This window comes from Mobula hypostoma, chromosome 5, assembly GCF_963921235.1.
Source record: "Mobula hypostoma chromosome 5, sMobHyp1.1, whole genome shotgun sequence".
Taxonomy (NCBI): Eukaryota; Metazoa; Chordata; class Chondrichthyes; order Myliobatiformes; family Myliobatidae; genus Mobula; species Mobula hypostoma.
In genome coordinates, this window is record NC_086101.1 from 18,326,366 (window position 1) to 18,350,076 (window position 23,711).

General features: G+C 49.0%; 2 protein-coding genes across 2 annotated transcripts in view; one reads left to right on the plus strand and one right to left on the minus strand.

Annotated features, from left to right (window-relative positions):
• The window catches only part of atat1 (alpha tubulin acetyltransferase 1), a 70,607-nt gene extending 65,819 nt beyond the window's left edge, over window positions 1-4,788 (minus strand). Inside the window, exon 1 of the mRNA XM_063048131.1 lies at window positions 4,756-4,788. The gene's annotated coding sequence lies outside the window, so the exon portion shown is untranslated. The remainder of the gene's footprint in view (window positions 1-4,755) is intronic.
• A 394-nt stretch (window positions 4,789-5,182) lies between these two features.
• Window positions 5,183-23,711, plus strand: part of gnl1 (guanine nucleotide binding protein-like 1) — a 48,009-nt gene continuing 29,480 nt past the window's right edge. The window contains exons 1-3 of the mRNA XM_063048133.1: window positions 5,183-5,393; window positions 8,767-8,935; window positions 11,616-11,752. Coding sequence (XP_062904203.1) covers window positions 5,318-5,393; window positions 8,767-8,935; window positions 11,616-11,752 — 382 coding nt within the window. The 5' untranslated portion in view covers window positions 5,183-5,317. The remainder of the gene's footprint in view (window positions 5,394-8,766; window positions 8,936-11,615; window positions 11,753-23,711) is intronic.

A 23,711-nucleotide genomic window follows, 5' to 3' on the forward strand; every position in this document is an offset into this window, starting at 1 on the left:
TCACTGTAAGTGTGTATATGTATATTGAATAGATTAAAAATAATGCAAACAGAAGTAATATATATTTTAAAAAGTGAGATAGTGTTCATGGATTCAGTCCACTTAGGAATCATATTGCAGAGGGGAAGAAGCTGTTCCTGAACACATAAACACATGCAACTTATGGAAACAAAAGCAGATGAATTTTAAGTGGTCAATGCAATCAAGATGAGGCCCAAGTAGCAGCAATTATGGGTGGGGGTGGAGGGGGAGAACAGTCTTCAACTACTGGAAGTATTCAGGAAAACACACAAAGCTCAAAAGGAGCAAATCATTGAAAGTACATTGTACCAGTAAAATGACAAAGTGAAAGTAACTGCAAAGGATAATGAAACCCAAAAATATCATAAAGCTAAACATTGTTGTACAATGCCAGATTTTAACAGTTCTTTACATCAATTAATGAACAGACGCAGAAAAGGCGAGTAGGTCTGAGAACTGAACGCAGCAGATGATTTATATAAGAGAATCCAGGAAATGAGCGAGTTTTCAACCACTGTGAAAAAAGCACTTGTGTGTGATATGCAATCAGTCATGTACATAATACAGAATGGTCAAAGGAAAAAAACAATTGTGTTTACATGTTGGAAATTATTTTCAAATGGAGAAACAGGCATTGGAAACTGACTGTGTGTAAAGTTGGTTCGAATTCGTATTGGTCAGACCTTATTTATAGTTTAGTAACATTGTTCCCACGTACGCAATACAGACCCTTTGGCCCGTGATGTTGTGCCGACCTTTAGGGGAAAGGGGCGTGGCCGAGAGCTTGCAGTCGGGGTCGACAGGCTGTCAATGAAGGGGTGGGGTGAATTCGAATGTCATGGCGGGGATGGGGTGCTTTCCTGACGTTACACTACAGTAATGGGCGGCAGAGTGTTTAATATATGTGCATATCTAAGAGTCCCTTAAATGCCCTTGATATATCTGCCTCTGCGCCACTCCTGGCAATGTATTCCACGCACTTACCACTCCCTGTGTTAAAAACATTATCACTGACATCTCCCCTACACTCTGCTAAGAGCCAGTAGTTTTATATTTTGGTCTGTGTTCGATAAAGATGTTGAAATTTGCCTGGAAAATCTGGCAGTTAAATGAAGGGAGTGCCTGTCAAGATTACAGATTTGCTGCCACTCGAGGGTATCCTTCATGGGGAGGAAGATTGTACGTATCTCTACAACACACACAAACTGCTGGAGGAACTCAACAGGCCAGGCAGCATTTTGTGTATGTTGCTTGGATTTCCAGCAACTGCAGATTTTATCTTGTTTAGGGTTGTATCTGTGATGGAGATAGCAGGATAGAAGTTGCTCGAGACTGCTGATAACATGTCCCCAACCTTTTATATCCCCCGACTGCTTGGGAGCGGGGGTGTTGTCACCTTGTCTCCCAATTCAGTTGAGAAATAGTCTTTAATAGGTTCAATTTAGTTTCAAAGAGAGTTGCACCAGTGACGAATACAGCCAGTTGAGACAAATTGGCCTTCATAGCGAGAGACTTTGTGTATAGTCCCTCAAGAAGGCGACACCCAACACCAATGACCATCACCTTTACTATCACCAGAGAGGAGGTACAGGAGCCTGAAGACCCACACTCAATGATTTTGGAACCGGTTCTGCCCCTTTGCCATCAGGTTTCTGAACAGTCCATGTTCTACCCCATTATCCCTCATTTTTGCTCTCTATTTATTTAATTTTGTAACTGATCGTAATTTTATGTTTTTGCACTGCTGCATAGCAACAGATTTTACATCTTACGTCAGTGATAATGATTCTGATCCTGAAAAGAGGAGAGACGTCTGACTACAATTAAACAGGAGCTTGGTTGTTGTGGACCTATTTAACTACCCATTGCCCGTCACGCTGCTAGCATTTAGGGCAGCAATGGAGGTCCTCCATCTCTCTCTGCCCTTGGCCATCTTCTCTATTGTGCCCCCGGAGTGGTTCAGGGTTCTCAGTCACACACAGATATAGAAGGATTCTTCATTGCTGTTTTCGTGACAATTCTTTTCTCGAACAGCCCTGAGCCGAACCCCTGAACCTGGAGGACCGGTGGACCACTCTTAGTCTGGCCTTTACCCTTTGACCTGTTGAGCAAGGGTGACCCTGCCAAGAGCCAAAGCACAAGGCCCTGGGCCCAGGTCACTGAGGCACCTGAGCCTCCAAACCCTACAACGAGGCTCTTGGAGGTGTAGTAGACCTGGGCTATCGTAAATAATGCCGATCTCCTCATCTGAGAAAGGATACAGTCGTCAAAGAGTTTCAGCACTCATTCCTGTTGTGATCGCACTCTCATATGTAGTGAGATTAGGTTCTCTAGTTCTTCACAAGATGAAGCAAATAATCTATGAAATTTACAATTTCTACTTATGTTTAAAGCCTTGAATCAACGACTACAATCTAAAAATATAAAGTATAAATTGTCAACAGGTTTCTGTAGGGCTGCAGGACACAACCAGTCTAAAAGAAGGCTGCAACAGATTGCAAAGATACATTAAATTGTGGTAAAGTCATACAATGTAGACACAGGCCCTTCAGCCCAACTCATCCATGCTTACCATTCACCCATTCAATGTCAGCAAGACCAGGGAGCTGATTATTGGCTTCAGGAGGGGAAAACCAGAGGTCCATGAACCAGAGCTCTCAGTGGTGGAAAGGGCCAGCAACTTTAAATTCCTGAGTCTTAGCATTTCAGAGGATCTGTCCTGGGCCCAGCACACAAATGCCTTCACGACGAAAGCACAGCAGTGCCTCCATTTCCTTAGAAATTTGTGAAGGTTCAGCATGACATCTAAAACTTTGACAAACTTCCGTAGGTGTGCGGTGGAGAGTACATTGACTGGTTGCAACAAGGCCTGGTATGGGAACACTGATGACCTTGAATGGACACACATAAAAGTTGCTGGTGAACGCAGCAGGCCGGGCAGCATCTCTAGGAGGAGGTACAGTCGACGTTTCGGGCCGAGACCCTTCGTCAGGACTAACTGAAGGAAGAGCTAGTAAGAGATTTGAAAGTGGGAGGGGGAGGGGGAGATCCGAAATGATAGGAGAAGACAGGAGGGGGAGGGATGGAGCCAAGAGCTGGACAGGTGATTGGCAAAAGGGATATGAGAGGATCATGGGACAGGAGGCCGAGGGAGAAAGAAAGGGGGAGGGGGAAAGCCCAGAGGATGGGCAAGGGGTATAGTGAGAGGGACAAAAAGGAGAGAGAGAAAAAGAATGTGTGTAAATAACGGATGGGGTACGATGGGGAGGTAGGGTATTAGTGGAAGTTTGAGAAGTCAATGTTCATGCCATCCGGTTGGAGACTACCCAGATGGAATATAAGGTGCTGTTCCTTCAACCTGAGTGTGGCTTCATCTTGACAGTAGAGGAGGCCGTGGATAGACTATCAGAATGGGACATGGAACTAAAATGTGTGGCCACTGGGAGATCCTGCTTTCTCTGGCGGAGAGCGTAGGTGTTCAGCGAAACGGTCTCCCAATCTGCATTGGGTCTCACCAATATATAGAAGGCCACATCGGGAGCACCGGATGCAGTGCATCACCCCAGCCGACTCACAGGTGAAGTGTCGCCTTACCTGGAAGAACTGTCTGGGGCCCTGAATGGTGGTGAGGGAGGAAATGTAAGGGCATGTGTAGCACTTGTTCCGCTTACAAGGGTAAATGCTGGGAGGGAGATTGGTGGGAAGGGATGGGGACGAATGGACAAAGGAGTTGCATAGGGAGCGATCCCTGCAGAAAGCAGGGGGGGGGGAGGGAAAGATGTGCCTAGTGGTGGGATCCCGTTGGAGGTGGCGGAAGTTACAGAGAATTACATGTTGGACCCGGAGGCTGGTGGGGTGGTAGGTGAGAATAAGGGGAATCCTATTCCTAGTGGGGTGGCGGGAGGATGGGGTGAGAGCAGATGTGCATGAAATAGGAGAGGTGCGTTTGAGAGCAGAGTTGATGGTGTAGGAAGGGAAGCCCCTTTCTTTAAAAAAGGACATCTCCCTCGTCCTGGAATGAAAAGCCTCATCCTGAGAGCAGATGCGGCAGAGATGGAGGAATTGCAAGAAGGGGATGGCATTTTTCTAAGAGACAGGGTGAGAAGAGGAATAGTCCAGGTAGCTGTGAGAGTCAGTAGGCTTATAGTAGACATCAGTAGATAAGCTGTCTCCAGAGATAGAGACAGAAAGAAAGATCAAGAAAGGGGAGGGAGGTGTTGGAAATGGACCAGGTAAACGAGGGCAGGGTGAAAGTTGGAGGCGAAGTGGGGGACAGATACTAGTATAGGCTTGGAACATGGATTGTTCCACAAAGCCAACAAAAAGGCAGGCATAGCTGGGACCCATGCGGGTGCCCATGGCTACACCTTTAGTTTGGAGGAAGTGGGCGGAGCCAAAGGAGAAATTATTAAGAGTGAGGACTGATTCCGCTAGACGGAGCAGAGCGGTGGTAGAGGGGATCTGGTTAGGTCTGGAATCCAAAAAGGAGCGGAGAACTTGTATAATAAACTTACTTTGAAAATGTCCATCTAGGCTGGTCGCTTTTGCCCGTCTTCCTGACCATACACCTGTCCCTTGTTGTTTTACACCTACCTCAAGTACTTTGTCTGGCAGCTGACTCCATGCGTGCCCACTTTCCCTGGGAACCCTCTGGTTCATTCTAAACCTTTCCCCTCTTCCTCAAAAATTATGACCTTTGGCATTTTTGATTCCCATTCACTGGGTCCATCTCACCTGAGTATCTGTGAATTCCCTCTCTCAGTGGTGAGGGGCATCAGTGGGGGGGGGAGGGGGGATGGGTCACGTGGTTCTCGCGGGCGGCGGTTGTCACGTGCCATGAGGGGGCGGGGCCGGTACCGGGGCGCCTTCGCTGTTGCGGTGAGCGCCCGCCGGGCATTAATCTTGGTGGAAAGGGGTGTGGCCACACCGAACGGGCAATGGAGAGGCGGGGCGAAACTCAACGTCATGAAGAGGGGCGGAGTGTCAGCATGACATCACCGAGATGGGCGGGGTCGAGCGAAAACACCGGCTCATCGTGGCAGAGAGTTTCGTGACGTCATAGCAATATCCAATCGGGTGTTGGGCAGCTGAGGCCCGTGGGCGGTGTCGAGTGACGTATGGCGGACGGCCGGCACTGATTGGCTGGCTGCGGGGACCGGAGCGAGGCTACAGAGCTGACGGGGTGGATCATAGTGAGGAGCGAGCGGCGACCCAGGCCAGGCAGGCAGGCCTGAAGTTCGCAGTGCGACACTGGGGAGTTGAGCAGTTTCGAGGCTGAGGCCCCGAGTGGAGCGCCATGCCGCGAAAGAAGCCATTCAGCGTGAAACAGAAGAAGAAGCAGTTGCAGGAGAGGCGGGAGCGGAAAAGGCAGGGTGAGTGGTCGTGACAGCTAGCACTGTGCAGGAGGTACAGTGTGCGTGGACAGGGTGGGTGCCAGTGACAGGTAGTAGAGTGCAGGATGTACAATGTGCGTGGACAGGGTGAGTGTCAGTGACAGGTAGTAGAGTGCGTGGACAGGGTGAGTGCCAGGGTGGGTAGTACAGTGCATGGACGGGTGGGTGCCAGTGACAGGTAGTACTGTGCAAGATATACAGTGTCCACAGGTAGTAGAGTGCAGGATGTACAGTGTGCATGGACAGGGTGAGCGTCAGTGACAGGATGTACAGTGTGCGTGGACAGGGTGAGCGTCAGTGACAGGTAGTAGAGTGCGTGGACAGGGTGAGTGCCAGGGTGGGTAGTACAGTGCAGTATATACAGCGTGCACAGGTAGGGTGATCAGTTATCTCTAGAACCAGTACAGTGCCAAATATCTGGAATAAGTGAGGAGGGTAAATGCGAGTGGTACATTGCAGAATGTTTAGTGTGCAATGGAACAGGAAAGTGCCAGTGACAGGTCATGTACATGGGATGAGTGCTGAGTGTCCCACGTGGATGGGCGGGAGTGCCTGTGAAGGTTGGCAAATTATCTACTTTATACTTTATTGTCGCTGAACAATTGGTACTAAAACGTACAATCATCACAGCGATATTTGATTCTGCGCTTCATTCTCCCTGGATTACAAATATTAAATATTAAAAATAGTTAAAATTAATAAATATTAAAAATTTAAATTATAAATCATAAATAGAAAATAGAAAAATGGGAAGTAAGGTAGTGCAAAAAACTGAGAGGCAGGTCCAGATATTTGGAGGGTACGACCCAGATCCGGGTCAGGATCCGTTCAGCAGTCTTATCACAGTTGGAAAGAAGCTGTTCCCAAATCTGGCCGTACGAATCTTCAAGCTCCTGAACCTTCTCCTGGAGGGAAGAGGGACGAAAAGTATGTTGGCTGGGTGGGTCGCGTCCTTGATTATCCTGGCAGCACTGCTCCGACATCTAGTGCAGAGCTCCCAGTTTGGGATCCATGGACCCCGCGGTTTGTGGTAGGGGTCTATGGCATAAAAAGGGTTGGGAACCCTGGATCTAGAGTGAGTGTTCTACTGAAGGGTAGTTAATGCTGTTTGTACTTTGTGAATGATCAAAGTGAATACCTGTGGTCAGACGAGTGATAAGTAATCTGAACTGTGCAAACTTCCTTATTTACTGGAATTGGTTTGTTATTGTCACACGTACTGAGACACAGTGAAAAGCCTGTCTTGCACACAGTTCATGCAGATCAAGTCACTACACAGTGCACTGAGCTGGAATGAGGTAAAATCTAATGCAGAATAGAGTCTAACAGCTACAGAGAAAGTGCAGTGCAGGTAAATGATAATGTGCGAGCTCGATTGAGGCCAAACGTCCATCTCATCATACAAGGGTCTGGTAACAGCAGGACAGGAGCTGTCCTTGAGCCTGGTGGCATGTACTCGCAGGCTTTTGTGTCTTCTGCCGGATGGAGGGTCTTTGGTTATGCTGGCTGCTTTACTGAGGCAGTGAGAGTTGAGGGGGAGTTGGTTTCCGTGCTGTGTGTGAACTATGTTCGCTGCTCTCTGCAGTTTCTTGTAGTCTCAGGCAGAGCAGATGCCATGCCGAGCCGTAGCGTGTTTGCAGTTGCGTCTTGGGCCTGCTGTGGCAGAAGTGGCACGTAGGAGACTTACAGTCCTGTGATGAGTGACTCTCCACTTGAGAAGCCAAAGCCCTTGCCTAAATTACAGGGAAAATCCGGGAGCATGATGGGATAGATTCCACTCGTCTGGATGAGTACAGAGCCAAGCGGCCTGTTCGTTCAGGACCTCCTGCATCCACGTGTTCCACAGTGGTTGAATGTGAACACCTACACGACATACCGATGCGATTGTAAGGGATTCCTCGGCAGCGCCTCCCGACGCCACAACCACTGCTGCTTGGAACCAGGGCAGGGGCAAGAGGGGCACAGCGTCACTTACAAGTTCCCAATCTAATTACACGTTTTCTTGTCAATTAAGTGGAGGTTATTGCCATTTGTACAAACGCAATGTAGTACAGATACTGCGGAGAAATCTGCCTTCGGCGACATTCAGCAGACGTCTCAGTCACAGTCGTTGCCTGGAATGTCGGGTGAGTCTTCGGCAGGCCCACTAATTCCACCTGCACACCGCTGTCTGTCACAAAGGTGTAGGTTTGGTGCTGACGTGATCAGTTAGGCTTGGACTCCTACCTCTCCACCCCCCACCATTTTATTCTGGCTTTCTCCCCCTTCCGTTCCAGTCCGGATGAAGGGTCTCGGCCCGAGACGTCCACTGTGCACTCCCCTCAATAGCTGCTTCCTGACCTGCTGAGTATCTCCAGCATTTTGTGTGTGTGTGTGTGTCGCCCTGAATTTCCAGCATCCGCAGAATCTCTTCTGGTTATAATTAGACTGCTGAATTAGTTCATGACTCCAGGTAGATTTATGGGTTCCCCCTTCATGTCAGAAAGGAACAGGTGGCAGAAAGGGTAAGTTTTAAAATCCGATACTAGATTAATTGGCAAAATGGAGGATACTTGTGGCCACCCAGGGAAGCCCCACCAGGTCCCGGAGAACGAGTCAACTCTATGCAGGCAGCACTGGAGGTCGGGATTGAACCTGGGTCGCTGGGACAGTGAGGCAACGGCACTGCCAACGGTGGCCTCCCAGCTGATCCTCCACCGCAGGCAGAACCCTCCCCAACATCGAGGGCATCTTCAAGATGCGGAGCCTCAAGGAGGTGACGTCCAGCTGTCAGAGCCCTCACCATCCAGGGCATGCCCCCCTGTTAACTATCATTGGGAAGGAGGTACCGGAGCCCGAAGACTTGCGGTCAGTGTTTCGGGAACCTGCTACCCATCTCCCCCCACTGCCCGCCATCAGATTTCTGAATGGTTCACTATCACTCTCTGTACAGCACTCAGCTCGACTGGCCGATCTATCTCACTCCCTTGTGTCTCCCCGTCACCATCTGAGATTCTGCCGACAACAGTGATGTTACCAGTCAACTTGTGGTGTGCCTAGCCCCTCTGTCACGACTGTAGCTATGACAGGCTAAGCACAGGACGTTGAAGTGCGCCTGTGTTGATTGTCAGTGTTCTCCTGGTGACCTAAGGGTTTCCTCCCGAGGACGTGCTGGTCAATAGGCTGCAGTAAGTGACCCCTAGTGTGTAGGTGAGGAGTAAAATCTGGAGAGATGTTGGGGCTGTAGGATAATCAAATGGGATTGATGTGTGCTTAGAGCAGACGGGTGTTTGATGGTCAGCATTGACTGGATGGGCCGAAGGCTTGTGGGTCCTCTCAGAGCCGCCTGCTCACTCTTGATGTCCTCTTTCAGGCTTCCCTGATGGCGTGCGGTCCAGCTCCCACAGCCGGAGCGGGAGTCACGACCGGCACGAGGAGCAGACGGACACGTCGGACAGCGAGTCCTTCTCCCTGCAGGTCCGGAAGATCAACCAGCAGCCGGCGCTGCGGAAGCCGGGAGAGCAGGGATACGACCCCAACAGGTGACGACGGGGGAAGGGTGGTGCGGGTGCCCACCGGCCGGCCGCGTGCAGAACGGGAGGATGAGCCCTGGCTCGTCGACTCTCTTCGGTGTTCGGTGGTGGTGGGTGCCGGTGGGGCCAATGCTCGTTGTTCCATCCCTTTGCTTCCCCTTAATGGATTCATGATTTTTTCCGAGGACTCCTTTGCGTTAACAACCAACATGATCTAACGACGTGATGGGGGCAGCCACACATTCCGTGACCAACACAGCACGTCTACAGTGCTCAGCAGAACACCACAACAGGCAACCGAACAACAACGGCAGACAAGCCGTGTCCCCCCCTCAACCACACACCTACCCCAAAACAGCCCGCACTGTTTGCCCTCCAGCCGACTCTGGTTCGGGCACGGACAGTTGGACGTTGGGCTTTCGACAACCCCAGCGAACTCGGAGATTCGCGGACCGGTGGGGGGCTGGGGGGTGCGGTCAGCCAACAACAGATCAGCGGGTCCGGGGTCGGATTGTGAAAGGGGTTGAGTTTGTTGTCAAGTGTACAAGTACAGTGAGGTACAGATGCAATGGGAAAACTTGCACAGCGTCACGATAGATTCAGACAGCACAGAGAGCATGCGTTATGCAAGGCGTTGAAGAGAAACGACTCGACAAACAAAACACAGGCAGAAAGAAGTGGACCGCACATGCTGTTGACCTCTTTGCTCACCTACATTAATCCTGCATTAGCACTGTCTCCTTCTACGCCTGGTTATTTGCATATCTGTCTAACGGCCTCTTTAATATAGTGTTTATATCTGATTCTACCACCTGCTCCAGAGCACTGTGTTTATAAAAAAAAACTTATCTTTGAAACTCCTTCCTCTCATCTTAAACCTGTGCCTTCCTGATTTTGATGCTCCTACTATAGAGAAGAAAGATGCTGGCTATCACACCTAACTATGCCTCTCAGTCTTATCTCTGTTGGGTTAACCCTCTTACCTTCTTCACTCCAGGAAAAACAAGCCCAGCCTGTGACCCTCTCACTGCAGCTGAAGTCTTGCGATGCTGCCATATCTCGTCTGTGTTCTCTTTGGCAAAAACTGCAAGGGGAAAATGTTTCCTATTCCTGGGACTTTCTATCTGTCTCCCCTGCTTTCCCTCAACCCCACCCTTGGGAGCTGTGTTGAATTGCATCCCTGATCTATCGATGAGGCAATACTTCTCCTTCTCATCCTGAGCCTCTAGTCCAGGAGTTTTTTTATGCCATAGATCCTTACCATTAACCAAGGGGTCTGTGAACCCCTGGTTAGGAAACCCCGCCGTAGTCCTTCATTGTAAAGCTACAACACACTTCTGTAAGGACTGGTGCTCCAAGAATGCCCCCGTGACCTCCTGGTCCCAATCCAGCCTCAGCATTCACTAATCCGAATTCAATGCACTTCCCAACAACTCCATGTCTCATGTTGCGTTGCAGTTGGCTGCGTTCCATGAGCAGATGCCAGCTTCCGAACGAGTTAACTCGTTCCCCAGTTGGTGAGTGCAGGCACCAAAGTCAGATACGCAAAGGTCACCATACACCACCCGGAGATTCGTTTTCCTGCAGGCATTTACATGCACATAAAGAAATACAATAGAATTCATGAGAAGCTGTACACAAACAAAGATGGACAAACAACTGATGTGTACAAACTAATAAATAATATTGAAACTGTGTCCTAGAGTCCTTGAATGTGAGAGTGTAGGTTCAGAGTTGAGGTGATTGAAGTTATCCAGGCTTATTCAGGAGTTAGGTGGTTGTAGTGTAATAGCTGTTCCTGATCCTGATGGTGTGGAATTAAGGCTCCTGTACCTCCTGACAGTGAGGAGACAACATGAGCAGGATGGAGGGTGCCTTTACTGGATGGATGGATACGACTTTCTTGCAGCAGTGCTCCTTGTAAATGTTTTGAATGGTGGGGAGGGTCTTACCCATGATGATCTAGCACTTTCTGTAGACGTTTCTGTTCCTGGGCATTTTCCATGCCAGGCTGTGATGCAAGCAGTTAGGACATGCGTTAGAAATTTGTCGAAGTTTTAGATGGCAGAGAGACCTGAGAATGGGGGCCTGACACACAGGACTGTGCAAAAGCCTCAGGTATATATAGGGCGGCTAGGACTTTTGCACGGTCCTGTATTTGTCAACGTGGAGCGCAGAGTGAGTTTGTAAATCTGGCGGGAGCAAAGGGTGTTGGGAATGGTGAGGGAGGAGCGCTGTGGGAGGGGTGTGGGACAGGTGGCAGAGAAGGAGTGCCGGGGTGGGGGGGTGGCCTCCCAGACACGCCCAGCTATGAGACGTCAGGCAAAGTCGTTTGACTCCAAACAGTTGGGGTACTGAACATTGCAGCATGTTTCACTGGTGCACTCCTTCCCCTCTTTCTGACCATGATTCCCCTCCCCCTGCCCCCTTCCCACTCTCAGTCCACGATAGAGGCCCGCATCAGGTTTGTCTTCACTCACATAAGTCATGAAATTTGCTTTTTGTTTGCGGCTGCAGTTCAGTGCAATACATAAAATGACTTTTGCACAGTACTGTCAGATTAGACGCCTAGGCTATTTGGGTCCCCAACTCCAGGTCTGGTGACTGTCCCAGAACCACCTTCAGTGCAGATCAACACTTCCCACCTTGGTGCCACTAACGCTGCCTCCCATCCCCTTCCATTGCCCAGGTTCCGGCTGCACTTCGAGAAGGAGAGCCGGGAGGAGATCGAGCGCAGGAAGAAGTTAATGCAGGAGAAGATCGTGGAGCTCATTCCGGAGACCGAACTGGAGGTGGACATTGACGACATCTACAAGCCTGGCTCCGGTGGGTGACTCGTCCTCGGGTGTGATTTGTTTCAACAACTGCTGCCCTCCTGAGAGGGGCGCGGCTCCTTCCGAAGGTTGGATGCTGGCATTCTGTTGGGGCAGAAGCTCCAGTAACGTAAAGCGTACGTTTGTTCTCCCCATGACGGTGCCAGTTTCTCCCACGTTACAAAGGTGTACCGGTTAGGGTTAGCGACTTGCGAGTATGCTATGTCGATGCTGGAAGTGTGGTGACACTTGCCAGCTGCCCCTCACACTGTGTTGGTCTTTGACGCAAAGGATGCATTTCATGATCTGTTCCCTTGTACATGTGAATAATAGGGCTTACTTTAGGTTCAGCACGTTCCCTCTGCTGCTCTGCATTCTCGCTCTTAAAGGTGCAAACCGACGTCAGTCAAACCCCAGCAAGTCCTGGCAGCCACTGCAGACAATAAACTGTTACTGTTGAACTTTAGTCACCCTTGCACAGCAAGAAGCACAACAGCCGATTTGCGTAAAGCAAGTCGACAAGGAAAGCAGTCAGTACTGTGTCAGGAATAAACATTGAGCCAAGGCATCGGAGAGAAGGCCACAGCTCTTTTAAACAGCCTTGGGTGGTATTTAAAAACCTTGTTTAAGCCACGTCTGAATGACTGCACCCCAGCAATCAGGGCTGTCTTGTTGGTAAGCTAGTTCCCTGTGCGTTGCCCTGCTAGGTTCGGTAGTGTGCCCTCTTTGCCGTCTCATCAAGCACTCCCAAGGCAGGGACAGGGGCAGGGGCTGCTGGTTAAGTCCCCTCCACTCTGTCCCACCAAGCACTCAGAAGTCAGGGGCAGACACAGAGCAAAGCTCCACCTACACATTGCTGCCTGGTTTGGGCGATAGGGGCCAGGTATGGAGTAAAGCTCCCTCAGTACTATCCTATCAAACTTTCCCAGGACAGCTACATCACAGTTTAGATATGAAGTAATTCTCCAGTACCTCAGGGGTTCCCAACCTGGGGTCTACAGACCCCTCAATTAATGGTAGGGGGTCCCTTTTTAATGTCGTGGACCAAGGTTGGGAACCCCTGGTCTATACCAATGAAGGGTCTTGGCACAAAACATCGACTGATTATTCCCCTTGATAGATGCTGCCTGACTTCCAGCATTTTGTGTTTGTCCCCCTATACCAGCTGTTCGCAACCTGGGGTCCACGACATTAAAAGGGCTGGGAGCCCCTGGTCTATACCATCCCATCAAACTATATAAGGCGGGTGTATCACAGAAAACAGGGAGATTAGGGGTTAACATGGGCCAATCTCCCTGCTTGTGGCAGTGGTGCAGAAAGCCCCTTTCCTCAGGTCCCCCAGGGAATCTTGTGTTTCCCCTTTCCTGTCAGCAGTGTGGAGTGCGGAGAGCTTGAGCAAGTGTCAAAGGTTGAGGGAGCGCTGATCAACCCATTAAGTCGTCTGGTGGCTTTGGCCTGGTGACCTCAGGCGTCCTTGCGAACTCAGGGCAGCTCATTTGCCACCTGACCGGCACTGCTGCGTGTCAGAGTGGGGAGGGGGAAGAAGGGATGTGGTTTGCCACGGTGAGAGAAGCTGGAACTAACAATGTGTGTGGAGGAAGGTGGAATTAACCGGTGCCCTGGTTTAATTGGGTCCTATGGTGGCTCGGGTATCTGGGGGCAAATGAGATCGGCCGCTGTTTGTACTGCACCTCCAAGTCAGCTGATCTCCTGTCGAGGCGGCGGTAGCCACGCTGAAACCGTGAAGCCTTCCTGCTGGCTGGGGGTGGTGGGGGGGGGGGGTCCCTGGGCAGAGCCGGAGCTGGAGGGACTTCCACAGGGAGCCTTGCTCTCCGATTTGCAGGATCAGTGGCGTTATTGGTGCAGGTGTGCTCGCATTCAGCCGCGGTCGGACGTCTCGCCGACGGGCTTCCTCGGTGACGTGTTGAGGGCTCTTTGGGAGTTTAGAGCAATAAGATGAGGAAGTGAATAGGTGGTTCAGCCATGGGTTCATCGTGGGTAGGCCAGGATGGTGGTCGTGTGCATGTGCATTGCTGCTACTTTCTGGTCCATTCCTACAGCCAGAGCCCGGGACTGTCATTTTCTCCGCTGAATACCCTGCATTGTTAACATTCCACAGCCGTCAGCATTTCTACGATGGACGCTGCTTACACCAACACAGTGAAAAGTTGCTCTGACACCCGCAACAGCTGCTTCAGCAGACGTCCCTTCACCTCCCTTCTGGAGGGGACAAGGGCACCCGGGGTCTTTCTGGCTGCGTCAGTTCAAAAGCTCAGCAGAACGAGTTCCTTTCATTCTTAGATTGTTCAACAAACACAGAGCACCACCTCCTTCAGGTTCTGAATTATCATCAAACCCTGGCTAGGCACAGCAGAGCTTGTCGTTACTGCCAAAGTTTACGGGGAGAAGGCAGGAGAATGGGGTTGAGAGGAATAATAAATCAGCCATGAGGGAATGATGGAGCAGACTCGATGGGCTGAATGGCCTAATTCTGCTCCCGGGTGTTGTGGTTGTTTACTGATTTTATCTGTGTGCCGATCTGAGATTCAAATGGCCATAAGACCCAGAAGCAGAATTAGACCATTTGGTCGAGCAAGTCTGCTCCACATGGCCGACTCATTTTCCCTCTCATCCCCTTTTCCCTGTCACCTTTGATGCCCTTACTAATCAAGCACCTATCAACCTCCGCTTTAAATCTAGCCACTGACTTGACCTCCGATGAATTCCACAGCTTCACTGCCCTCGAGCTAAAGAAATTCCTCCTCAACTCTGTTGGAAATGGACGTCCCTTTATTCGGAGATGGTGCCCTCTGGTCTGGACTCCCCACTCTAGGGCACATCCTGTCCACGTGCACTCTAGATAGGCCTTTCAGTATTTGGCAGATTTCAGTGATATTCCCCCTCCTCCCCATTCCACTGAACTTCAGCAGACCCAGGGGCATGAAACACTCTTCATACATTAACCCTCTCATTCCCGAACCATTATAAACCTCCGCTGGACTGTCCATTCTGCTCCCGTTTATTTCTAGGTTATTTCCCCACCACCGTCACACTAAAGACAGTGATATCTATCAACTGAAACCTTAAATTATCATGGTGTAAGGAGCCATGAGGCCCATCAAATACTGGGCTTTTGTCCATTTCCCTGTAAGTCATTCTCTCTCGCTTCCCATTCAGCTTGCCTCTGATTCAACTCCCACTCTCTCACACTGGGACGTGATCAGTTAAGCTACCAGTCTCATGCCGTTGGCATCTGGGAGGAAATGGGAGTATCTAATTCAAAATCAGGTTTATTATCACTCACATATGTCATGAAGCTTTTTTTTTTGCAGCAATACAGTGCAGTATATATAATTACTATTAATTACATATATAAGTAGTGCTCAAAAAGGGAATAATGAGGTAGAAATTTATAGCAGTTGCCAAATCCCCTGTGTTTATTATGAGTTTTACGGACTGTTCAGAAACCTGATAGTGGAGGGGAAGAAGCTGTTCCTAAATCATTGTGTCTCTTCCTCCTCCCTGTGGTAGTGATGAGAAGAGCCCATGTCCCGGATGGTGGGGGTCCTTAATGATAGATGCTTCTTGTAATGACATGGCCTCCGTGTTAGTGTGCAAAGTCCACACGGGAAAACGGGACCGGGTTGTATCTGGGTCACTGGAGCTGTGAGGCGGCTGCGGCCCTACCTGCTGCGTCATTGAGCTGCCTGCCAGAAACGAACGCTGCCGGATTTTAATGTCCCTGTGGGTGCTGACTGAGCACTTTAGCAATCTGGAACATGCACGTGGAGTTTGCAGCTTGGAGCCAGCTCGCTAAAGGCCAGCTGCAGAAGGATACGGTTACGAAAAGCTCGCCCCGTTCATCCATTCGCAATCAGAATCAGGTTTACTGTCTATGACCTACGTAGTGAAATTTGTTGTTTTTGTGACAGCAATACAGTGCAACACCTTAAAAAATTTACTACCAGTTAATAAAAGTAAAATGAATAGTGAGAAAGATTGAAGTACTGCTCATGGACCGTTCAGAATTCTGAAGGCAGAGAGTAAAAAGCTGTTCCCAAAACCTTGATTCTGCATCGTACAGCACGTTTGATGTTTTCCCTATCCTTTTTAATTAAAGTCTCTCTGAATTACTAGATTTACTCAGGCCCGTCTTAGATTTGAATAACTGTTCACTCTGTCTCTGGTTCTTTCTGGAACTTTCCTTGTCTTCGACTTGGACTTCACCATGAGGTTAAGCTGGCGGGGTTAGGGTGCAGCTTGGGGATGTGGGATGCAACAAAAGCGGAGGGACTAACCTCGCAGACCAATTAGTCTGACTTCGTGTGGGGAAAGTTCTGGAAATAATCAGGGACTGAATCAGCAGAACAAATGTGGATTTACTGACAAAACAAGTGTGGATTTACTGACAAACGCTACAAAGGCTAAGTGTATCCAGCTGCAGATAGTCATTTGGTGGAGTGACAGAGATGGAAAGGTGGTCGATGCCGGGGTAGTTAAAGGCAGCTGATAAGATATCGTACAATAGGCTTGAGACTTTAGGTGGCAGATAGTGTTGAAGCTGAAAAAGTGTGAGGTGGTACTGTCTGGAAGGTCGAACCTGAAGGCAAAATACCGGGTTAATGGCTGGATTCTTAGTGTGGAGGAAAAGCGGGATCTTGGTGTCAATGTCAATAGATTTCTCAAGTTTCTGTGCAAGTTGATAGGGCGGTTAAGGTATGTTGGCCATTGGAATCAGGTCTAATATCACTGACATATGTCGTGAAGTCTGTTGTAACTGTACATTGCAATATCTTATGTTATGTACCCCGTAACTGGGTTGCCAAACCAGCAGAAATGGACCACTTAGTTGGAGTCTGGTTTACTAGAAACTAAGGAAGTTTTATTAAAGAAATAATTAACACAGTACTCTCATCGTAAGGATATAAATGCAACAGGTCAGCAATAATAAAACACACATGTACACAGAACTAGGGTAATAGGAATCAACCAAGCTCTATCGCAATCTAGGGGTAAAATGATCAGTCTCAAGTGACGCAGAGTTCAGTTCAGCTGAGTACAATTCGCAGTAATCGCTGTTGTGCCGTTGGAGAGAGAGAGAGAGAGAGATATGCAAATCTGATTCAGCAGACCTTTGATGTTCTTCACAGTTGGCTTTCGGGCGGACCCTTTTTTTATGTCTTCTGTGGTCACCGACTGTGACCCCTTCGCTCCGGATACGACCGTTCTTCCGCGGTGAACCCGGCACCCAGGCAAGGGCGGACACACACACCAGGTTCCTGCCGATCGTCCCTTTTCACCCTGTCAGTCTATGGTCGGTTCCCGCGAACCAGACCTTCGACTCCCAACAACTTGTGGGGGCACACCACTCTTCCAGGGTCTCGTGATCTCGTGGTGTGTGTTGTGCCTTAGTGAACCTGTTCTTTTTATCCCCCTGCTGGAGTATCGCCTGTCCATCAAACTCCAAACAGTTCAGGTTCAAAGCAACTGGTCAGTCAATATTCTGAAATGTGTTTCTTTCTCGTTAATCTCTCTCTTCTCTCTTATTAGCATTTTGAATGTTTCTCCATTGTCTCACTTATCTCTCTCATCAGCATCAATCTTCTGAAAACTTGGTTTGTCGTCACACCCCTATCCTTCAAAAGATTTTTACCGGGGTAAAAATTAGAGACATGAATACATTATTAGATACACACTAATATACAGGGTCATCAGCTATTCGGCTAATACAGAGAACTTTAAGTTGTCAACACCTTGACAGACAGTCAGCAATCACATTTTCTGTTCTTTTTATATGTTTTATTTTAATATCAAGTCCCTCTAAGACCAGGCTCCAACTGAGTAACCTTTTGTTTTTATCCTTCATAGGGGCCAAAAACACTAATGGGTTGTGATCAGTGTAAATTCTCAGTGGTTTCCGTCCCGGACAAATATAACAAGGGTCATCCCACGCAAACTTAGCATTCTTTGGCAAGAGCTTAGTAAGAGGGAGGGTAATATCCGCAAAGTTTTTGCAAAACTTCCGATAGTACCCCACCATCCCCAAGAACCTTCTCAGGGCTGTCTTGTCTGTCGGGGTGGGGACTTCAGAGATAGCCTGCATCGGTGCCAGCTGCCCCTGTCCTACCACAAATCCCATATAAGTGACCTTCGCGTGGCTGAATTCACTTTTTGCGAGGTTCACTGTCAGGCTGGCTTCAAACAGCTTTTTAAACAGTTCCTCTACTGCCACAATGTGCTCCTCCCACGTATCACTCCAGACCACTAAATCGTCAATATACACTTTTGCGTTCTTTAGCCCTTTTGTCACCGAATTAATCATCCTATAGGGGTGTTGCTCACTAGGCTGACCTGATGTGACAACAACACCATGTACTGGCTCTTTGCATCGCCTGGGACATCCGGACATACGTGTGCGTGCCGGTTAGTTAGTTTTATCAGCGGCTCGCTCTATTCGGGTGTTAAGTGAGAGAACTCATCAGCAAAGTTGGCCAAACCAATAGAGTTCTCCCATCTGGTCGGCACCATACTTATCTTTTCAAAATGGGTTTTCCCCTTATCAGGTGGCACCCTAGCCTCATTAATTTTCGTAATAACACCAACTAGATCTGTTTTCTGATCATGGTAAGCTTTTAACATGTTAATAGCCTGTAACTGTGTTAGCTCACGTCTACGATCGTCAATAGCATCCTTCCTCCTGTGCGGCCAGTAAAACTCTTTCATAATTCTATCGACTGTTTTCCTCACCTCAAAATGTCCACTGAGGGGTATCTTGTGGGCCAAGTTAAAAATCTCATCCCCATAAATTTTCGGCACTACTACCTGGTGCACCACCCCCCATTCCTCATCTGCAGGCATGGTACTTGGGCTCCATTTCCTCCTTAGTACTCTCTCCTTCACATAATAGCCCACTGGCCCCCTTTTTATTTCTGCTTCGGAGAGAGCTGTCTCCATCAAAACCATCAGCTCCTCGTCTCGCTCCTGTGCCTGTATAAATTCCTTCCTTGCTAATGATAAGTCTACCTCAACTTCTGTTTCACTACGCCCCTTCTCACTTTCTAACCCCTCCTGGTGCAAGGCTGGTAAAAATGTCTCAGCTAAATCTACTTTCGCTTCGGCAGCCTTTCTGGACATGCGCCGAGTCACTGCGCAAACGGGGTAGACCTGTGAGTCCATGGGCAGGGCCTCAATGCTGGCAGGCTGGCTTGTCAATCTTACTGCTGGGTACACCTCTCCGCCGGCGAGGTCATTACCGAGTAAGACCTCCACGTCTTCCATTGGTAGTTCGGGCCTCACCCCGATCGTGACCGGTCCAGAGACCAAGTTGCTTTTTAGGTGTATCTGGTGCAAAGGTACTGCTTCAGTCCCTTTCCCAATGCCTTTTATCACCCTGACCTCCTCAGTCTGGGTCTCTGAACTAAAGTCTAACACACTCTTTAAGATCAATGACTGACAAGCTCCAGTGTCTCTCCAGATCCGTACTGGAATCGGGTTTAACCCCTCCTTCACCGACACCAATCCGGCCGAGATAAACTTCTCGCGCCCTTCCTGAACTTTATCAGACCTCTTCTCCCCTAGCGGTTTGTTTGCCAGCTCAATACAGCCAGTCGGAACCGTCGTTTTTCCTTTCCCCATCTCCTTCTTTGGGGCAAAGCACCTGGACGCAAAGTGTCCGGCTTTCCCACAATTATAGCATATGACCCCAGGAAACTTCCTACCAAACTGCTCCTGATCTTCCTTATCCTTCTCACTAGTCCCCGGCTTACTTTCTGACTTTTCTGACAGACTCTCCCCGCTGTCCTGACTACCCTTCTGGTAGCTTTTACTCGGGGTAGACTTCGCTTTGTGCGTTAACGCGTATTCATCTGCTAACTTAGCAGTTGTGGCTAAGGTTTCTGTCTCTTTCTCATATAGATAGGGCCTCATACCTTCAGGGACACAACTTTTAAACTGCTCAATCAGTATTAGCTGTAGCAGTCTGTCATAATCCCCATTGACCCCTTTCGAGGCGCACCAACGCTCACAATACATCTGCATCTCACAGGCAAACTCTAAATATGTGCGGCCCCACTGCTTCCTCACATTCCAGAACTTCTGCCGGTATGCCTCTGGGACCAACTCATAAATCCTAAGTATCGCCTCTTTCACCACATCATACCTCTGGGCATCTTCTGCGGACAATGCCGAGTAAGCTTGTTGAGCTTTTCCTTTAAGTACGCTCTGAGGCAAAACAGCCCACTTATCCCTCGGCCAGTCCTGACTTGCAGCGACTTTTTCAAAATGGAGAAAGTACCGATCAACATCGGCCTCCTCAAATGGGGGAACCAGCCTAACCTCTTGGGTTGCCCTGAACCCTCCACCTTGGTTCGGCATGGGCCCCTGTGCTAGCCTCATCCTTAACTTCTCCAGCTCAAATTCCCTTTCCCTCTGCTTCTCTCTCTCTCCTCGTTCTAACTGTCTGTCCCTCTCTTCTCGGTCCAGCTGCTTTATTCTCTCTTCGCATTCTAACTGCCTGTCCCTCTCTTCTGGTCCAGCTGTTTTACCCGGAACTCATGCTCGTGTCTCAATTTTTCCATCTGCAGCTGGACTGCTTCTCCACCAGGTTTGCCCATAGATACCACCTCCAGCTCCCCTTGGGGAAACACCTTTAGATACATAATGCTCTACGATAGCTCTGTGCATCTCCGCTCTCCTCATTGTCAACTTCCCCTTAAAAAGATTCAACCGTTTGGCCACAGTTGCCAATTCTGATTTCCTGGCATCCTCTAATGCCTCCAAGGTTGGCACCTTTAGAAATTCCTCAATCTCCATTTCTGCTGTTTGTCCTTTCTTTCTTTTGGGAATTTTAACCCAATCAATTTACCCAGTCCCAAATTTGGCGTTCAAAATCGCGGACGAGATCCCCGCTTATGTTACATACCCCGTAACTGGGTTGCCAAACCAGCAGAAATGGACCACTTAGTTGGAGTCTGGTTTACTAGAAACTAAGAAAGTTTTATTAAAGAAATAAGTAACACAGTACTCTAATCATAAGGATATAAGTGCAACAGGTTAGCAATAATAAAACACACATGTACACAGAACTAGGGTAATAGGAATCAACCAAGCTCTATCGCAGTCTAGGGGTAAAATGATCAGTCTTACAGTTCGCAGTAATCACTGTTGTGCCGTTGGGGGTCGGCGGGGGAGAGAGAGAGAGAGAGATATGCAAATCTGATTCAGCAGACCTTTGATGTTCTTCGCAGTTGGCTTTTGGGCGGACCCTTTTTTTATGTCTTCTGTGGTCATTGACTGTGACCCCTTGGCTCCGGATACAACCGTTCTTCCACGGTGAACCTGGCACCCAGGCAAGGGCGGACACACACACCAGGTTCCCGCCAATTGTCCCTTTTCACCGTGTCAGTCTATGGTCGGTTCCTGTGAACCAGACCTTCAACTCCCACCAACTTGTGGGGGCACACCGCTCCTCCAGGGTCTCGTTATCTCGTGATCTCGTGGTGTGTGTTGTGCCTTAGTGAACCTTTTTCTTTTTATCCCCCTTCTGGGGTATGGCCTGTGCATCAAACTTCAAACAGTTCAGGTTCAAAGCAACTGGTCTGTCAATATTTTGAAATGTGTTTCTTTCTCGTTAATCTCTCTCTTCTCTCTTATTAGCATTTTGAATGTTTCTCCATTGTCTCACTTATCTCTCTCATCAGCATCAATCTTCTGATAACTTGGTTTGTCGTCACAATAAAAAGAACTTTAAGGTACAATTGAACATGCCTATCTGTGTGTGTATGTATGTGTGTGTCTGTGTGTATATATTTTTTCAACTAAATAAGTAGTGGGATAAAAAAATTAATGAGTTAGCCCTTGTGGGTTTAATGTCCGTTTAGAAATCTGGTGGCAGAGGGGAAGAGGCTGTTCCTGAATTGCTGAGGGTGGCCGTTCAGTCTCCTGACCCTCCTTCCTGATGAGAAGAGGATGATGGGGTTTGTTAATGACAGATGCCTCCTCTTTGAGACACCACTCTGTGAAGATATCCTGGAGGCTGGTGCCCATGATGGAGCTGGCTGAGTTTACAACTTTCTGCAGATCATTCTGTTCCTGTGCAGTGGCCCCTCCAAACCAGACCGTGATTCAACCAGTTAGAATGCTCTCCACATTATCTCTGTAGATATTTGCAAGTGTCTTTGGTGACATACCAAATCTCCTCAAACTCCTAATGAAATATAACCACTGTCTTGCCTTTGTTGTAACTGCATCAATGTGTTGGGCCCAGGATAGATACTCAGAGATGTTGACACTCAGGAAGTTGAAATTGCTAACCATTTCCACTGCTGGTTCCCTGACTGATTCATTAGTCAGAGGATGAGTTCAAGAGCTGTGAGGTAGTGTTGCAGCTCTGTAAAAACTCTGGTAAGACCACACTTGGAATATTGTGTTCAGTTCTGGTGGTCTCATTACAGGAAGGGTGTAGAAGGATGCAGAGGGGATTCTCCAGGTTGCTGCCTGGATCAGAGAGCATGCCATATGACGAAAGGTTGAGCGAGCTTAGGCTTTTCACTTTGGCGCGTAAAAGTTGACTTGACAGAGGTGTTTAAGCTAAGAGGCAGAGATAGAGTGGACAGCCAACGCCTTTTTCCCAGGATGGAAATGGCTAATATCAGAGGATGTAATTTTAAGGTGATTGGAGGAAACTACAGGGTGGATGTCAGAGGTAGGTTTCTACACCAAGAAAGGTGGGCGTGTGAAACACACTGCCGGGGGTGGTGGTGAGTGAGAGTGTAGGTTTTTACACTGAGAAAGGTGGACGTGTGAAACACACTGCCGGGGGTGGTGGTGAGTGAGAGTGTGGGTTTCTACACTGAGAATGGTGGGTGTGTGAAACACACTGCCGGGGGTGGTGGTGAGTGAGAGTGTGGGTTTCTACACTGAGAAAGGTGGGCATGTGAAACACACTGCTGGGGGTGGTGATGAATGAGAGTGTGACCTTTGTTGGTTGGAGTTGACCACGGATGTTATGTCATAGCTGTTTGGATACGCAGCCTGGGCAGGTACAATCTGGAGAGCAAGCTGTAGCCCATGTAGCAGGGTGCCCCTCTCCATGCAAAGGAACGGCAGAGGCCGATGCAGTTTGGCACCGGCAGCACCGCAGGAATTGCCAGACCGGATTGAACTCCGTGTAGGACTGACTTAGGGGGCTCCAGCTCCGGACTTTTCTCTTGCGGTTTCCTCCCAACCACGGATGACGAGCCCCATCTCCCTGAAGTGACTGGCTTTAAGGTGCCAGTACCCCCCCCCCCCCCGCCGCCACCCCCGTCACAGGTGAAAGCCAGGAGCTGGACTTGGTTGTCAGAGGTAGCATCAGTACAGGAATGAGTGCTTTCAGCCCACCTCGCCCGTGCGGACCGTGACCCACACCTACGTTGAATGCATTTCCTGTGTTGGGCTCTGTCCATGTACCTGTCCAAAAGCACCTGTCTCCAGCACCACCCTTGGCTACTTGTTCCAGATGACCAACCACCTCCCTCTGTGTGGGAAAACTTGCCCCTCAGATCTCCCTTGCATTTCTTCCCTCTAATCTTGAGTCAGTGGCCTTGTAGTTCTCAGCTTCCCTACGCTGTGAGGTGGGGGGAGAGAGACAGTTCCTATCTATGCCCCTCACAGTTTTATCAACTGCTATTACAGGTCACCCCTCATTACACTGAGTAATCCCAGACTCTCCCATTTCTCATTACAACTACACCCCTACATCCTCAGCAAGATCCTGGTCAATCTCTTCTCGACCCGTTTGCTACCACGTCCTTTTTGCAGCGTAGCAGCCAGGGGTGTACTGGTGACCCTAAGTGCAGCCTCACAATGGGTCTGAGATACAAAAGCCTGAAGGCACGTACCACCAGGCTCAAGGAAAGTTTCTACCCCATTGTTATGTGGCTCCCTAATATGATAAGATGGACACTTGACCTCTCACTCTTTATGATTTTGCA